The 13,086-nt window shown below is 48.8% G+C and overlaps 1 protein-coding gene across 1 annotated transcript; it reads right to left on the reverse strand.

Moving 5' to 3' along the window:
- Positions 1-2,156: 2,156 nt before the first annotated feature.
- DMRTB1 (DMRT like family B with proline rich C-terminal 1) lies at positions 2,157-10,035 on the reverse strand. Its single transcript, XM_070781193.1, has 4 exons — positions 9,349-10,035; positions 7,523-7,728; positions 4,321-4,504; positions 2,157-3,061 (listed from the first exon to the last, which is right to left on the reverse strand). The coding sequence occupies exons 1-4, from the start codon at positions 9,932-9,934 to the stop codon at positions 2,928-2,930; spliced, it is 1,110 nt and encodes a 369-aa protein (XP_070637294.1). The 5' UTR covers positions 9,935-10,035; the 3' UTR covers positions 2,157-2,927.
- Positions 10,036-13,086: the final 3,051 nt, after the last annotated feature.

Below are 13,086 nucleotides of genomic sequence, written 5' to 3' on the forward strand. Positions count from 1 at the left end.
TTTCTACATGGGCCTGGATGACTCCACCCCTACAGGAACTAGCTAGGCTGGGCCAGCCAGTGGAGAAGCTGGAGAGGTGGGCAGACAGGCTGTGCTGAGAATGTTGATCTTCAGAGCGGTAGGGAGCTGTGTAAGATATGTGAGCAGGGCAGCAACATAAGCAGATCTGGTGTTTAAATGCTCATGTTGAAGCTGCTGGAGGACTGCCTGGAGGAGCAGGGCACTCAGGGATCATGGATTAAATTGACTGGAAAGGCTACAGGGAGCAGGGGTCCACAGAGCCCACCAGGGCTCTGTAAGTAACTATGGTGAGAGTCATACAGGAAAGGACAGTCAGGCTCTCAGCACTTGGGGTTCACTTAAAGGGAAGGGAGTCTGGCAAGGCCCCACCCTACGCTATGGTTGGTCTTTTCACCCCAACGGGCACTCTCAAGGCTGCAGTAAAAGATGCTGACTGGTCTCTGAGATTCATCAGTTCACAGGCCTACAGAACTGAGCAACCCTCCCCTTCCAGGAGTCCTGTGGACATGGATTCCTACAGGACAAAGGGGACACTGCTGTTCTCCACAGGACGGAGCTTCCCACCTCATCCCACACACCCCCCCACTCCCACCCCCGCCACTCCAGGCTCATTAAGCATGGTCTGGAATGCTGTGAAGTCCATGTGATCACAGACTGGCCTCATGCTTACATGTGTTGATCAGAAATGGGAAAACAGCTTTACAGATGAATGAAGTTTGGTTGAAAAACCTTTCAAAGCACGGGCTCTAAGATAAAGGAGAATGATGAAAAATTATGGTCACTGATCCAGCCCCATCTGGCCATACCCTCAGAAGGTCAGGGTCCAGTGAGGGCAGGGTGAATGAGGCCAAGTGGAATCAGAAGCTGTGTCTTCTCCCATGCTCCTGGGATTCCTGAGGCCCTGTGGACCCAGGGGCAGGACCTGCAGTGGGATGGCTGATAACTTCAGCCTCAAAGCCAGGCTAGTCCAAAATCACTGCATTCTCAGGTCCAGACTAAGACCAGTGCTGACACCTGCAGGCCTCAGTATGCCAGGTTCTGCTCTGCTGAAACACTGTGTGTAAAGCAGGAACTGAAAAGTTCCTATGACTGTATCTGCTCCAATACCTTCCAACAGGGCAGGCCCAGGCCCTCAACCCCCTAGTCACCACACTGATGTGGAGAGGACAGTTAGATTGTCACTTCTCAGTGTTCTTCCCGCCATCTATCCTAAGATGCTGGGCCCACAGGCAAGGCAGGCCGCCGCTCAGCCTATTCTCCTGGGTGCCAGTCCTTTCCAGACAAAACAGAACACTGTCCCTCACCCTCGAATCCTTCACTCCAGGTCTCTTACCCTTTCTCACCCTGCTGCTGGGGGTGCCTACCTTAATCTAACTCATTCTTCCCTTGAAGACGCGGTCAAAACCCAAACTTCTCCAGAAGGCTTTCTCTGACCCTTTCCCCCACCCACAGCCCCTCTACCTCTCTCTGTCCCATCGCAATCCCACTATCTATTGTCCGATTTGCCACACCAGATTCCATGCTTCTCATGGGCAGAGCTGAGTGCCAGGCTCTGAGTCCAGCAGAGATGCAGGATGTGTTTTAAATGACAGAGAAAGTGAAAACAAGGGAAGAGAACCAGGACTCTAAAACAACAAAATGGGATCAAGTTCTGGTTTTTTAAAACCATGTCACTCTGCAGGGACCATGCAAGGAGCTGGGGAAGAGAAACTAGAGAAAATCTTTACATTTCATGTGTCTGCATCAGATTTTCTTAAAAGGTCTCTACTGCTTAAAATAGTACCAGGGAGGTGGGAGGGAGGCTCAAGAGGGAGGGGACATACGTATACCTACGGCTGATCAACGTTGATGCACAGCAGAAACAACACAATATTGTAATTATCCTGCAATTAAAAATAAATTAAAAAATTTTAAAACCATAGAAAAAGAATAACAACAACAATACCGATAGTAAAAAACCTACCAGCCTTGCCCAAGCCTCTCAGTTGATAACTGAGATAAAGGGAAAGTCTTGCCTAAGTGCATAGAAAGAGCAGGCTGACAGGCCATGAATCCCAGCCACCGCCTCCCCTTCCCGAGGCTGCATTCCACAGAGAGTTAAAGAAAGCATACACCTTCCACAAGGATTTCCACTGTTCATTTTATTTCAAATGTCAACTGTCCCCAGAGAAGAAACTGATGCCACAGGTAATCTGGAAGCACCATCCTATTCTCTGAGAACTGCATGAGAACTTACAAAAAGCTTAGTTTCTAAAGCTAGCAATCATTTTAAAAACATGAAATAGTCAAACTTTATTAGTTTTTTTTTTTTTTTTAACCAGAAATGATGCCATAATGGCTTAAACTTCATGGGGAAAAAGTGAAGCAACCTCAGAGGCTAAAATGCTTATATTTGATAGTAAAGTCCCTAGAGAAGGGGCCCAGGCTGACCCTGGGGGTACAGAGCAGTAAGAAAGGATGTAGCAGAACCTGTCTAGCACCCTGGTCCTGGCTGCTCCTGCTATCCACTTGGATGTGCTGGACGCCTGATGTCTGTGCTGCCTCCTGCTGGGGACCAGACAGAGGCGGCAGAAGCAGAGGCTAAGGAGGACAGTGCCTCAGTCCTGGAGCAGGACCTGAGGAAATCAAAGGCCGCCTCTAGGGGTGAATCTGATTAACAGCAATCAACACAGAGCCGGCTAAATTCATTCCGAAATGTGAGCTCCCGCCAGTCTCCCACATCTCAGAGCTCTGGCCGCGCCCTGGTGACTTCATCCTCTGAGTTCCTTTTCAAGGCCCCGTGTCTCAGGCTTGAGAGAACCTTAGCAACCACACTCCATCCTCCTATCTTGAAATGGGAATCAACTGCCATCTTGCGCTTATCACTATCATTCCTCCCTACATATCACTGAATAGACACAAGAAAATCATTGCTGCAAGCGCCGCCCCCCCCGTCCCCCACCAAGGCCCCACGCTGCCGGCCTGAGGGCCTGGGCCTTGTTGGACTCCTCCTGGGACGATGGCTGGCTGGGCTCACTCGGCCCCTCCACATCCTGGTCATCTGTGAAGGACAGAGAAGAGGGGCTGGACTGAGAAAGAGGGGAAATCACCTGTTTTCACACAAAAGTTTTCTACAAGGCATCATCATCATTTCCAGTCCCTATGGAGAATTAGTTATTCCCATTCCTACTTTTAATTTGCTAGGAGTCAGGAGACTGGGATTCTAGCCCTGGCCAGAGGATATAGACTCAAGTTCAGACTCCAGCTCTGCTTGTCACAAGCTGGGTGGCAGGAAGCGAGCTACTCCCAGCTCTGAGCCTCAGCGTCTCCTTCTGTCCATTAGATGGTGCCTACCATGCAGCATCATGGTTGGCATGGGGATTAGGGACAACAGTGAGAATGATCTTTTACCAATGCCTTCATCATTGTAGGTTTTGTTTAATCCTCAGGATGGCCTCATGAAGGAAGGGACCCTTAATTAGTTTGCTCTTTCAGGTACTGAAACTGAAGCACCAAGGAGTGAATGAACTTGCCCGAGGTCACACCGTGGGCAAGTGCTGGAGCCAGGACTTATTATACCCAGGCTGTGCGGCACCAGGGCCATCGTACTTCAAGTCACACTGTACCACTTCCCCAGTTAACAGATCTAGGCATCGGACATACAACAGGCCTCGGTTTCTTTTCTTAAGGAGCCTCAGGGGAGGACTGAAAGGGGGAAAAAAAATCCTAGAACTTTTAAAGCTTCAACGGCCCTCAAAAGAAAACCCTCACAGTAACCCTGTGACAGGGCCCACTTTACAGGTGAGAAGACTGAGGCCCAGAGGAGGGTGTGAGTGCCCAAGATCACCCGGTGCACCAGTGACCGAGGTGTGAAGGCCAGAGTGGCCTGAGCAAGCCCCAGACAGGCTCAGCACATGCTATTTCCCCAGCCAGAGAGGCCTGGCACCTCTGGTCTTTTGGCACCACATGCGTGCCATTCTCCACGTCTTTGCCCACAGGAACTGTTAAGGTGAGGAAATCAGCATTGAAGCTGGAGCCAGACAGAGACTTCTGCTGAAATCCGAGCTGCGCCATGTACATATGTGAGACCCTCTCGGGGTTCTAGCACAGTTTCCTCACCTGAGAATGGGGACTCACCTCCCCTAGATGCTCATGTATGGAATTTAGAGAGGGGTGCCAGGAAGGAGTTTCCCCAGGGCCCAGGACACTGAAAATCCTGTTCTCCATTTCCCTTCCCTCCACGTCCACTTCATAATAGGACCCCCGTCCTCCAGAGTCCTCCTGTGTCCCTCGGCAGCTGGAACATGGGGCCTCACTCACCGGTGTTCTCCTTGTCCGTGTCAGACAGGATGGTCAGCGAGAAGGTTGCTGAAGGCGGCGGGGGCAGCGGCGGCAGGAGGACCTGGAGCGCAGAGAGGAAGCCGGGTGGGAGGAACTGAGGCTGCGGCGCTTGCCCCAGCGGCGGGCAGTAGCTCGGCTGGAAGTCTCCCACGGGTTCCGCCACCTGCGAGGCACACACAGCAGACGGTCAGAGGGCAGAGGGCGAGCCAGGGGGCCGATCCCACACTCACGCCCCTGAATGGGGGCTCCCTGTGGCGGCGATTCATCTCTGCAGCCCCGACAGTGGAGCACAGGATACTCAGAACAGGGTGTTCAGCAAACACCTGCCAGCTGATCGAAGGGGAGGAGGAGCACAAACAACACAGAGAAGCCTGGGGAGCAACAGCATGTCTACAGCCTCATTCTATCCTTGCGACCCTAGGAGGGAGGGTCTATTAACCTTCCTCACCGTAGTGACAAAAACCACCATCAGTGAGACGAAGGTACAGGCCCAGGCCAGAGCTGGGGAGCGGCAGAGGCAGAACAGAATCCCAAGTCGGCCTGACTCCTCTGCTCTGCACTGGAGAAGGGTCTGAAAGCATCCACCTCTTTGGGGTCCCGCCTCTGGCACATGGGATACTTAAGACTCCAGCATCACTGGCCTGTGGGCTCCCCATTCTAACCAGACAGTGCAGTGCAGCTGTTTCTGAGGCAAGGGGAGCTAGGTGACCTCAGGAAAAGGGGCTTCAGCCCTTCTGTGTTTATGTTCCTTCTTCAGAAGGTGAAAGCTAACCCCATACCACAGGACCCCAAGATGTTGGGAAGAACGGGATGTGGAGGGGTGATGACCACACAGCTCAGAGCTTAACTGAGAAGGACATGAATGTAATAGAAAATCATAAATTTCAGGGGCAAGTCTTATTATTTACTCTTCCATCCAGGTACTCCAGAGCAGCACTTCACAGGCTGTGTGCCAAAGAAATCCCGTGTCCCATAAGATATTTTTAAGTGCTCTTAGAAGTGTTCTTTGTCCAGGGAGTTTGAGAAGCCCTGAAAACTGCCCCCACATCGATGACTTACACATGAGCCTATTAAATCTGCTTACATTAAGCCAGCACGTCCTAACTTAATTTGACCACAAGGCAGGGAAGACAGCCCACTTTTGAGCACCCACCATGTCACAGACCAGACACTTTATATGCATCCATACCTTACGGCTAGAATCTATCAACAGCCTGAGGATATAAAACTCTTACCCCCGTGCTAAAGACTAAGAACCTGAGCAAGGTCCTCAGAGGTTCGGTGACATGCCCAGGCCATGTGGAGAGTAAGCAGCAAAGGTAGGATTGGTCTCTAGGTCTGTCTGATTCCAGGCCTGTGCTCTTTTGTGGGAAGAGAAAAGAGGGAGCACAGAAGCAGCAGGTGGGACAGGACAGGGAGAGAAGGCGGCTCAGGGAGTATTTGGGAGGCTGGGCAGGGGCAGCAGGACAAGGATGAAGCAACTCATAGGCTCTTGGGTTTGAAACAGCTTCACAAATGAATGGGTGATCCCCTATCCAGACGTGAAGGGGGTAGGAAGGGGGATTATTAGTCTTTAATTCCAAGCTGCTCAGCCAAGTCTCTCCCTGGATCACAGCTCCTGCGTGGGGCTAGTGGTGGCAGCTCAGGCCCAGATAAACCAACTGAGATCACACTCCTAACAAAGGCCGTCTGGCAGGCCTGTCAATCAGAGCCCTGCCCTGGACGCCAGGCCCCAGGCTTCTGTGCGAGCAGACGGTGGGTGTGTGCTCCATTTGGCCAAGACCCCTCTCTTTGTGTGGAGGCTAGAGATGCTGTGTTCTCCCTGGGCTGCAATGGGGTGGCCAGCACCCCACCCTCAATTTCAGGCAGGGCAGCGGGATGGTGAGAGTCAGGGTCATGTTTGTTCTAGACCTCTGTCCTGACTCTGTCACTGACCAGTTGAGTAATCTGAATCCCAGTCCCTTGCTCCCCACTTTCGTGACCCTGGACAAATCTGTTACTCCTCTGAGCGTTTTTCCTCTGCTCTACAAAGAGGAAATAACATGTACCTCGAGGGCTTACATAAGGGCCAGTAGGCACCCTGCAAATTATCAAGACCAGTGGTGTTCAAACTTTTCCCCCTTGAATGAATGGAAAATGATTTCTGAATAAAACTTTAGAATATCTGGATCAGAGGAGATGCTGCTGCAGAGAAGCAGGAGCAGTGCATGACTTCAGTACATTAACGTCAAGCTTTGGTCCCTTCTCTTACTTTCCACATTAGACCAAAGCAGCCTGCTCTCTACTCATTCTTCTCTACCCTCCACCCAAGGCAGCATCTCTGTAACACATGGGGTTGGGCTTGTAGCTAAGGAAGAAAGTAAAAGTAACAGCAGTCTACACCTCCCTGAACGTGAGCTGCATCTCAGTCAACTCCCTCACAGGTCCAGCCTTATGGGCCAAAGTCAGGACTGGTCACCCAGGCCTCTCGCTATTCTGCAGTTCTGATGGCCCTCTGGGGTTGCCAAAAGGGAGAAGGATGGAAGGAGCTGGCAACCAATGCTGCAAAAGCTGGTCACCTGACCCACATCTCACATGACTCATATATCCAGAGCTTCCAGAACTCAAAACTCTAGGCTCAAAGAGCACACCAGTTAGTAACTGGTCACTGACCTTATAAAATGATTAAATTTCACCCATTTTTTTCCAACAAATATCTCCTAAGGTGACCAGTGTTTGGGGGAAGTCCCCATATTTTTCATGACTAAGCTTAAGTGCCCTATCCTCTTGAAAGCCCTCTGCCATCTCAAGTGGGTCATACTTTTGCAGCCATACTTTGTGGCTCCAGGAAAGTGCTATTTCCTATCTGGTACCTAGTATTGACTGGCATTCCATGGATCAAGGCTGGTGGTCACTCAGGTTCCCGTGTGGCTGTTCCCCAGGTTTATCTGAGATGTGTCTGCATTCCTTTTTGCCTGAGCTCCCAGAGTCTCTTACCCACGCCACAGCCCAGGCCAACTTGTTCACACGTGCATTCCCAGAGGTGCACAGCACACAAGGTCAATGCTGTATCCTTCCACCCACTGCCCATGTCCTGGTACAGAGTGAGCACAGTGGCTGGCTGCCTGGGAGAAAGTCTGTTAAAGCAGCCAGGGCAGCTGAAATAGGGAGGAACTTCGAAAATATCAGGAATGGGACTCACCAAGCCTCCTCCCTGGTAGTGGCTATAGGACAGGTGCTGGAAACTCTGCTGCAGAGGGATCCCCACACTTGGGGATGCATCCTGGTAGCCCAGAGGAAAAGGGCGGCAGGGGTCTGTGCTGGAGCAGCTGGGGTACAGCTTGGGAGGTTCTCTCTCCAGGCACTCAGACCGCACCACAGAATCTGAGTTGATGCTCAGAGGGAGCCCTGAAAAGACATGCAATGAGGGAAGTGTTAAAAATACATGAAGCCAGGAAAAAGGGTACCATGTTGTCTGAAGGTAGCAGTATAAATAAACACTCATATCCATTCACAGACAACTCCCCCATCCATTATGCTTTTGATCCTCCCTGCTTTTTAAACCCTTAACCATGTTCTACTGGCCTCAGCAAAAGTCCTTGGCCCAGCCATGAAGCCCACGCAGGCTGGGTTCCCACCTTCACTCCAGCCTCACTGTCTGGTAACTAGTAGTGCCTTCTTCCTCCTCCACCTCGGGGCCTCTGCAGATGCTGTCCCCTCTGCTTGGAAGGCTTTTTCTCCTAACCCCATTTTGCCTTCTTGAATCCTCAGTATCAGCTCCTGATCTTCCTTCAAACCACAGCTAAACCACTTATTCGAGTTCTCGATATACCAATCTGTGCTGTCCTTTTCTTTCACAAGGACAAGATCCTTGAAGGCAAGGAATCTGACTCACCCTCCTTCACCTTTTCATCACTAGTGCTGGGCACACAGTGCTCAGTCCATGGAACAAAGAAAGGCTCCATATCCATAGAAAGGTATCCTTCTTCTAAAACTGCTTTTCAGATCTGTCTTCCTCATCTAGTTCTCTAGGGACCTGTATTTTCCTAGAACGTCCCAGAAGGCAGAACTGGCCTTCGGAGAGCATCAGGCCAATCCCCTTAGCCTACAGAGGGGAGAGGCTGTCACAAAAGGAGCCTGCCTAATTACCAAGTGAGCTGCCCCTCAGCGTCCTGACTCAGACTTGTGCTCTTTCTACCACATTGCCGTAGAGAAAACCAAGAAAACATGTGTCTGCACCCCAAATGAGCCCCTTTTAAAAAGTCTCAAACCTACATGTGACTTGAAATTATAATAGTGAAAGTTACAATACCTAGGGGACAATGTAATTTATGCATGTGGAGGGAGGAGAGAAAAAACACCAACAACGCCTCAATAGACTTTTCTTGTAGGGAGCAGAAAAGAGGTCTCATTCCCATCCATGCCTGGGAAACAGGTGGGAAGAACGCACATACACACCCATTGGGCCAGAGCACGGCTGAGGAGCAAGCCGTCTAGGGCACAAAAGATGAGGGAGGGGTGGGCGGAGGGACACAGGCGCAGTCATAAGGCACTGGCCCACCTACGAGGACGTTCTGGGGGAGGAGCCTCCAGCACCAGAAAGGGGTGGGAAGAGGTGCGCAGGCGCAATATGGCCCCTCTCCCGAGATCCTCTCTTTTGGGAGGAGGAGCCTCAGCTAAGCGGCCTGGGGGCCATTTTTTTTTTTTTTTTTTTTTTGCGGCCATCTTTTTTTTCCTCCCAAAGTGGAAAAGCAGAGACTACAGCTAAATATTTTTAAAAATTACCCCCTCAGAACCACCCATTCCTTTCTCTCCTTTTACCTTCTTGCAAAAAGGCACCAAACCCAAATGCCTACTCAGAAAAAGGTATCCCAAAGCAAGATTCCCTCTAGAAAGCATTTTCCCACCCCCACCCCAAGGGCCCATACCCGCGGCGGGCCTGGGACGCCAGAGTCGGGGAAGCGGGGAGGCGGCAACCTGGAGAGGAACCAACAGCGGGACAAAGGCTCGGGGCCCCGAGAATCTTACCGAAGTTGGTGAACGGCGGGCTGGGCACAGGCCGCGGCGGCCTGAGCAGCTCCAGGCAGCTGGGGTCGCCCCGGCCGGCGGCCTCCGCCGCCAGCTGGGGCTCCAGAGAACTGGCCCTGGCCCTGGCTGCTTGTTCGCTCAGGCCCACGTGGCCGCCGTTGTGGCCGCCCAGAACCAGCTGGAAGGCACTCGGGTTGGGGCTCCGGCCCCGCGGGGGCCTCTCAGGGAAGCAGGTGGCTGCTTGGCCCGAAGGGCCCGGCTGCGCGTCTCCCAAAGGGACAAGCGGAGGCAGCGGGCAGAAGCTTGGGCCTGGGTTGCCAGCCGCGCCCCCGGAGGCCAGCTGGGTTCCCTGTGCGCACAGGGCCACCTCCTGCTCCTCTCCAGAGGCCTGCTTCTTGAGCATCTTTTGTGCAGCCATGATCCTCTGGCGCTCAGTGATCAAGAAGCACTTCTTACAGGTGCACTGCTTCCAGCGGCACTTGCCCGCGTGGCCCTTGACTGGTACCAGGAAGCCGTGGTTCCGGCACCGCGAGCACTTGGGGGTACGAAGCATCTTGCTGGCCTGCTCTGTAAGGTCTGCATTCATAGCACAACCGTCTCCTCTGAAAGCTTCAGGGACAGTGAAACAGAAACATTTTCCCCAAGTCCCCGGTGCTGGGAACTTTGGATACACTTGTAACAAGGCGGTGTTCAGTGCATCCCAGGAGCTGCAGCAAGACCCTTGCATTCTCTCTTTTTTTTGGTGCAAAATTTGGAAAGGTTCTGTGCCCTGGTTAACAAGATGCAAAGGATTGGGTTGAATAAGTTCTTCAAGTAATGCTATTGCATGTATATCATCTGGGTTAGCTGCAGTGTTAGGTATTTAATTTCCAAACTTTCTCTTCCCGCCGTACGGTATACAGAAGGACGGAAGGTATTTCGTAATTTCAAAAAAAAAAAAAAAAAGGCAGAGTGATACTCAAGGATCCACATATTCAAAACTCCAGAGGAACGTAGCTGTTGGTAAACCTGTTGCAGTAGAAAAGGATTCCAAGTGTCAAACCGTGTTTCTTCATACAGAAGCTGCTGCTTCTGCTTAATTTCACTTTTCTCCCCTACAGAGAAGCAACTGTTCACAGTGATGCTTCCAGAATATTCTCAGGAGCTCAGTGCAGTGTGATGGTTGCTCAAGGGTGTGCCTTTAGAGTAATTCCCATTTTTTAAGTCTTGCTGGTATAGGAATGCATCTCTGGAAGTGGCATGTTGCAGTTGATGCCTTCCAAAGAAAAGCATACTTGGAATGATTTAAAGCAAAAGGGACTTAGGACATTTTAGCATGAGCTTGAACCAGTACTTAATTGTGCCATGAATTTAGTTATTCCTGTAAAGCAACCCAAATCTTGGGACACCTGTAAAGCTGCCACAACTTCATAGTTTTCCCAAGACTGCTAAGCTAATTTGTTTTCTTGTTTGATAGAAATTTGTGACACCCTGAGGTCTTTTTTCCCCCCTGCTTAGGTCCCAAAAAGAAAGAAAGAAAGGGAAAAAAAAAAAAAAAACTTGTCATCATAGGATTAATCATTACCTTTAAGGGCGTAGTTATGGTTAATACCTGGCTGAAATGTGTGCATTTTTAATTGTCCTTTCTCTGAAGTTTTCTGTTTCTGGTAACAGAATGGTAGAAGTGAGAGCCAAGGCCTGGTGTCCACCTTGAACTTCCTGAGCCTCTGGTTGCAGGTGTGCTTTGCATTTCTCACTAGCTACCTGACAATAGGAAATGGTTGCCATTCTGAGGCTGATTATACACTGGAAAGCTGAAAAGATGTTTGTAAAGTTTTTTTCCTGCTTTGAAGAAATATATTACTCATCTTAAGAGGGCAGAAGTATATGTTTCCTGTACTATTTGACCCTTTAAGAATGTCACTGTTATTTCAATCCGTTTAAAGAGATCTAGGTTTGTCTCTGCTTTGCTCTAACAGCCTGTATCTTAATTTTTGATTTAAAAAATATGGTCCCATAAATGAACACACAGACAAGTTCTTTTTCTGACTCCACTTAATTCAGAATGTCTAATTTTTTCACTGACCTTGTCATTTGAAAATGTTACTTAAAAATCATGGTTTCAATACTACTGTCAAAAAATCTGGGCACAAACTGCATTCTTTCATGATACTGCAAATTATAAGGTCATTTTCTGCATTATCAAATTTAAATTTTAACATCAGGTGCCATCAGCTGATAAGGCCTAAACATGAAAACTACTCTTATTTACATTTCATGCTTGACCACTCAAGATCTCTTCATTTTCCTATTAATGGTTTAAAGGAAAATCCTATTCAAAGACAACCATTTGAATTCATTTATTTTAGCCTTTTTAATGGCAAAATGCTTCCATTTTTACTCATAACTTTGGGGCAAAGTATACCCAAGGTGATGTGAATTTGCATACTGCTTTGAGAATGTTAATAAACAACCATAAATCTTTTAAATCCATAGTCATCTTATAAGATGCAGAAACCCTAGGGTTTATACAGTAAACAAATAAGAGAAAAAGACTAGTTTATTTCTCTCTTCCCCTCAAAGTCTCAATTTATGTAGGTAAATTCCAACAGAGCTTTATTTATTTCATGCTTGGAAATTCAGGCAAATTGATAGGTTTGTTTTATTTGGGTTGATGGCTGATTACTTCTTAGGCTGCTGAATATATACATATTTGTGTGTCAAATTTATTTATATTGTTATTTAAAAAGTAATATGTAAAATTGAAAAGCTGGAAGTCAAAGAAGGATGAGGCCATACTAGACCCCTTCCTTCCCTACACTGAAACATTTGGATGTTTATGTTTAAGAAGTTCTGCATCATCATAAGCAGAAGTTTATAAAAAAGTTACAGTGCTGAGGAATCACCAGTTTGACTAACCACAAAGGGGCTGGTTGATAGTCATATCTGAGTCCCAGCTTTATATACGGCTGCTTCTTCCACAGAGTCCTGAATTTCCTACCTTCAATAATGGCTCTTCTCTTCAGTTAACATGATTGTAATTGATACTGTTTATTTTAAAGAGTCTTGTATTATGCTGTGCATGGGGGTATCACTTGTAATCATTAAATATTGTGTGCACAGTAATGTTTCCTCACTGGTAGCATGCAAGAGTAAGGAAGGGCTTTTTTGCCTATAGCATCTTCCCCCCAGTAGCTATAACCCAGATATCTCCTGTCTTCTTCAGGCTCTCTCTCATGAGCAATGAAAACGTGACTGAAGATTTTGCAGCGGGTAGAGGGGAGGATTTACATGACATATCTTGTAGCAGGTGCTTTAAAATCCTGTGTTAGTGTTTCTCTTCTCTCAAGATCCTCCTCTGCTGTGCCACACACACTGGAGAGGAAGTGATCTGGTCCCCCTCCACCTTGCCCACCCTCCCCATCCCCATCTCACTACCCAGGCTCTCTAGCTTTTCTCTTCTTGATTTTTGAGAGTTCTGTAATGGCTGTGACTATCTCACTTCCCTTTATATCTAGCACAATATAGACATCCAGTAAATATTTGTTGAATGTACAAATGAATCTTGCCTCCCTCTCCTGCCAATATCAAAGGCATCTCATTTCTCACTGACACAGTAAATTAACTTGGATCCAGCAACTTTATCCAATATCACACAAAACAGAAAGCCCAGAGTGAATAAGATCCAACAGAGATGGTTGGATGGCATCATCAACTCAGTGGACATGAGTTTGAGCAAACTCTGGGAGATAGTGAAGG

Source organism: Bos indicus, chromosome 3, assembly GCF_029378745.1.
Source record: "Bos indicus isolate NIAB-ARS_2022 breed Sahiwal x Tharparkar chromosome 3, NIAB-ARS_B.indTharparkar_mat_pri_1.0, whole genome shotgun sequence".
NCBI classification, from domain to species: Eukaryota; Metazoa; Chordata; class Mammalia; order Artiodactyla; family Bovidae; genus Bos; species Bos indicus.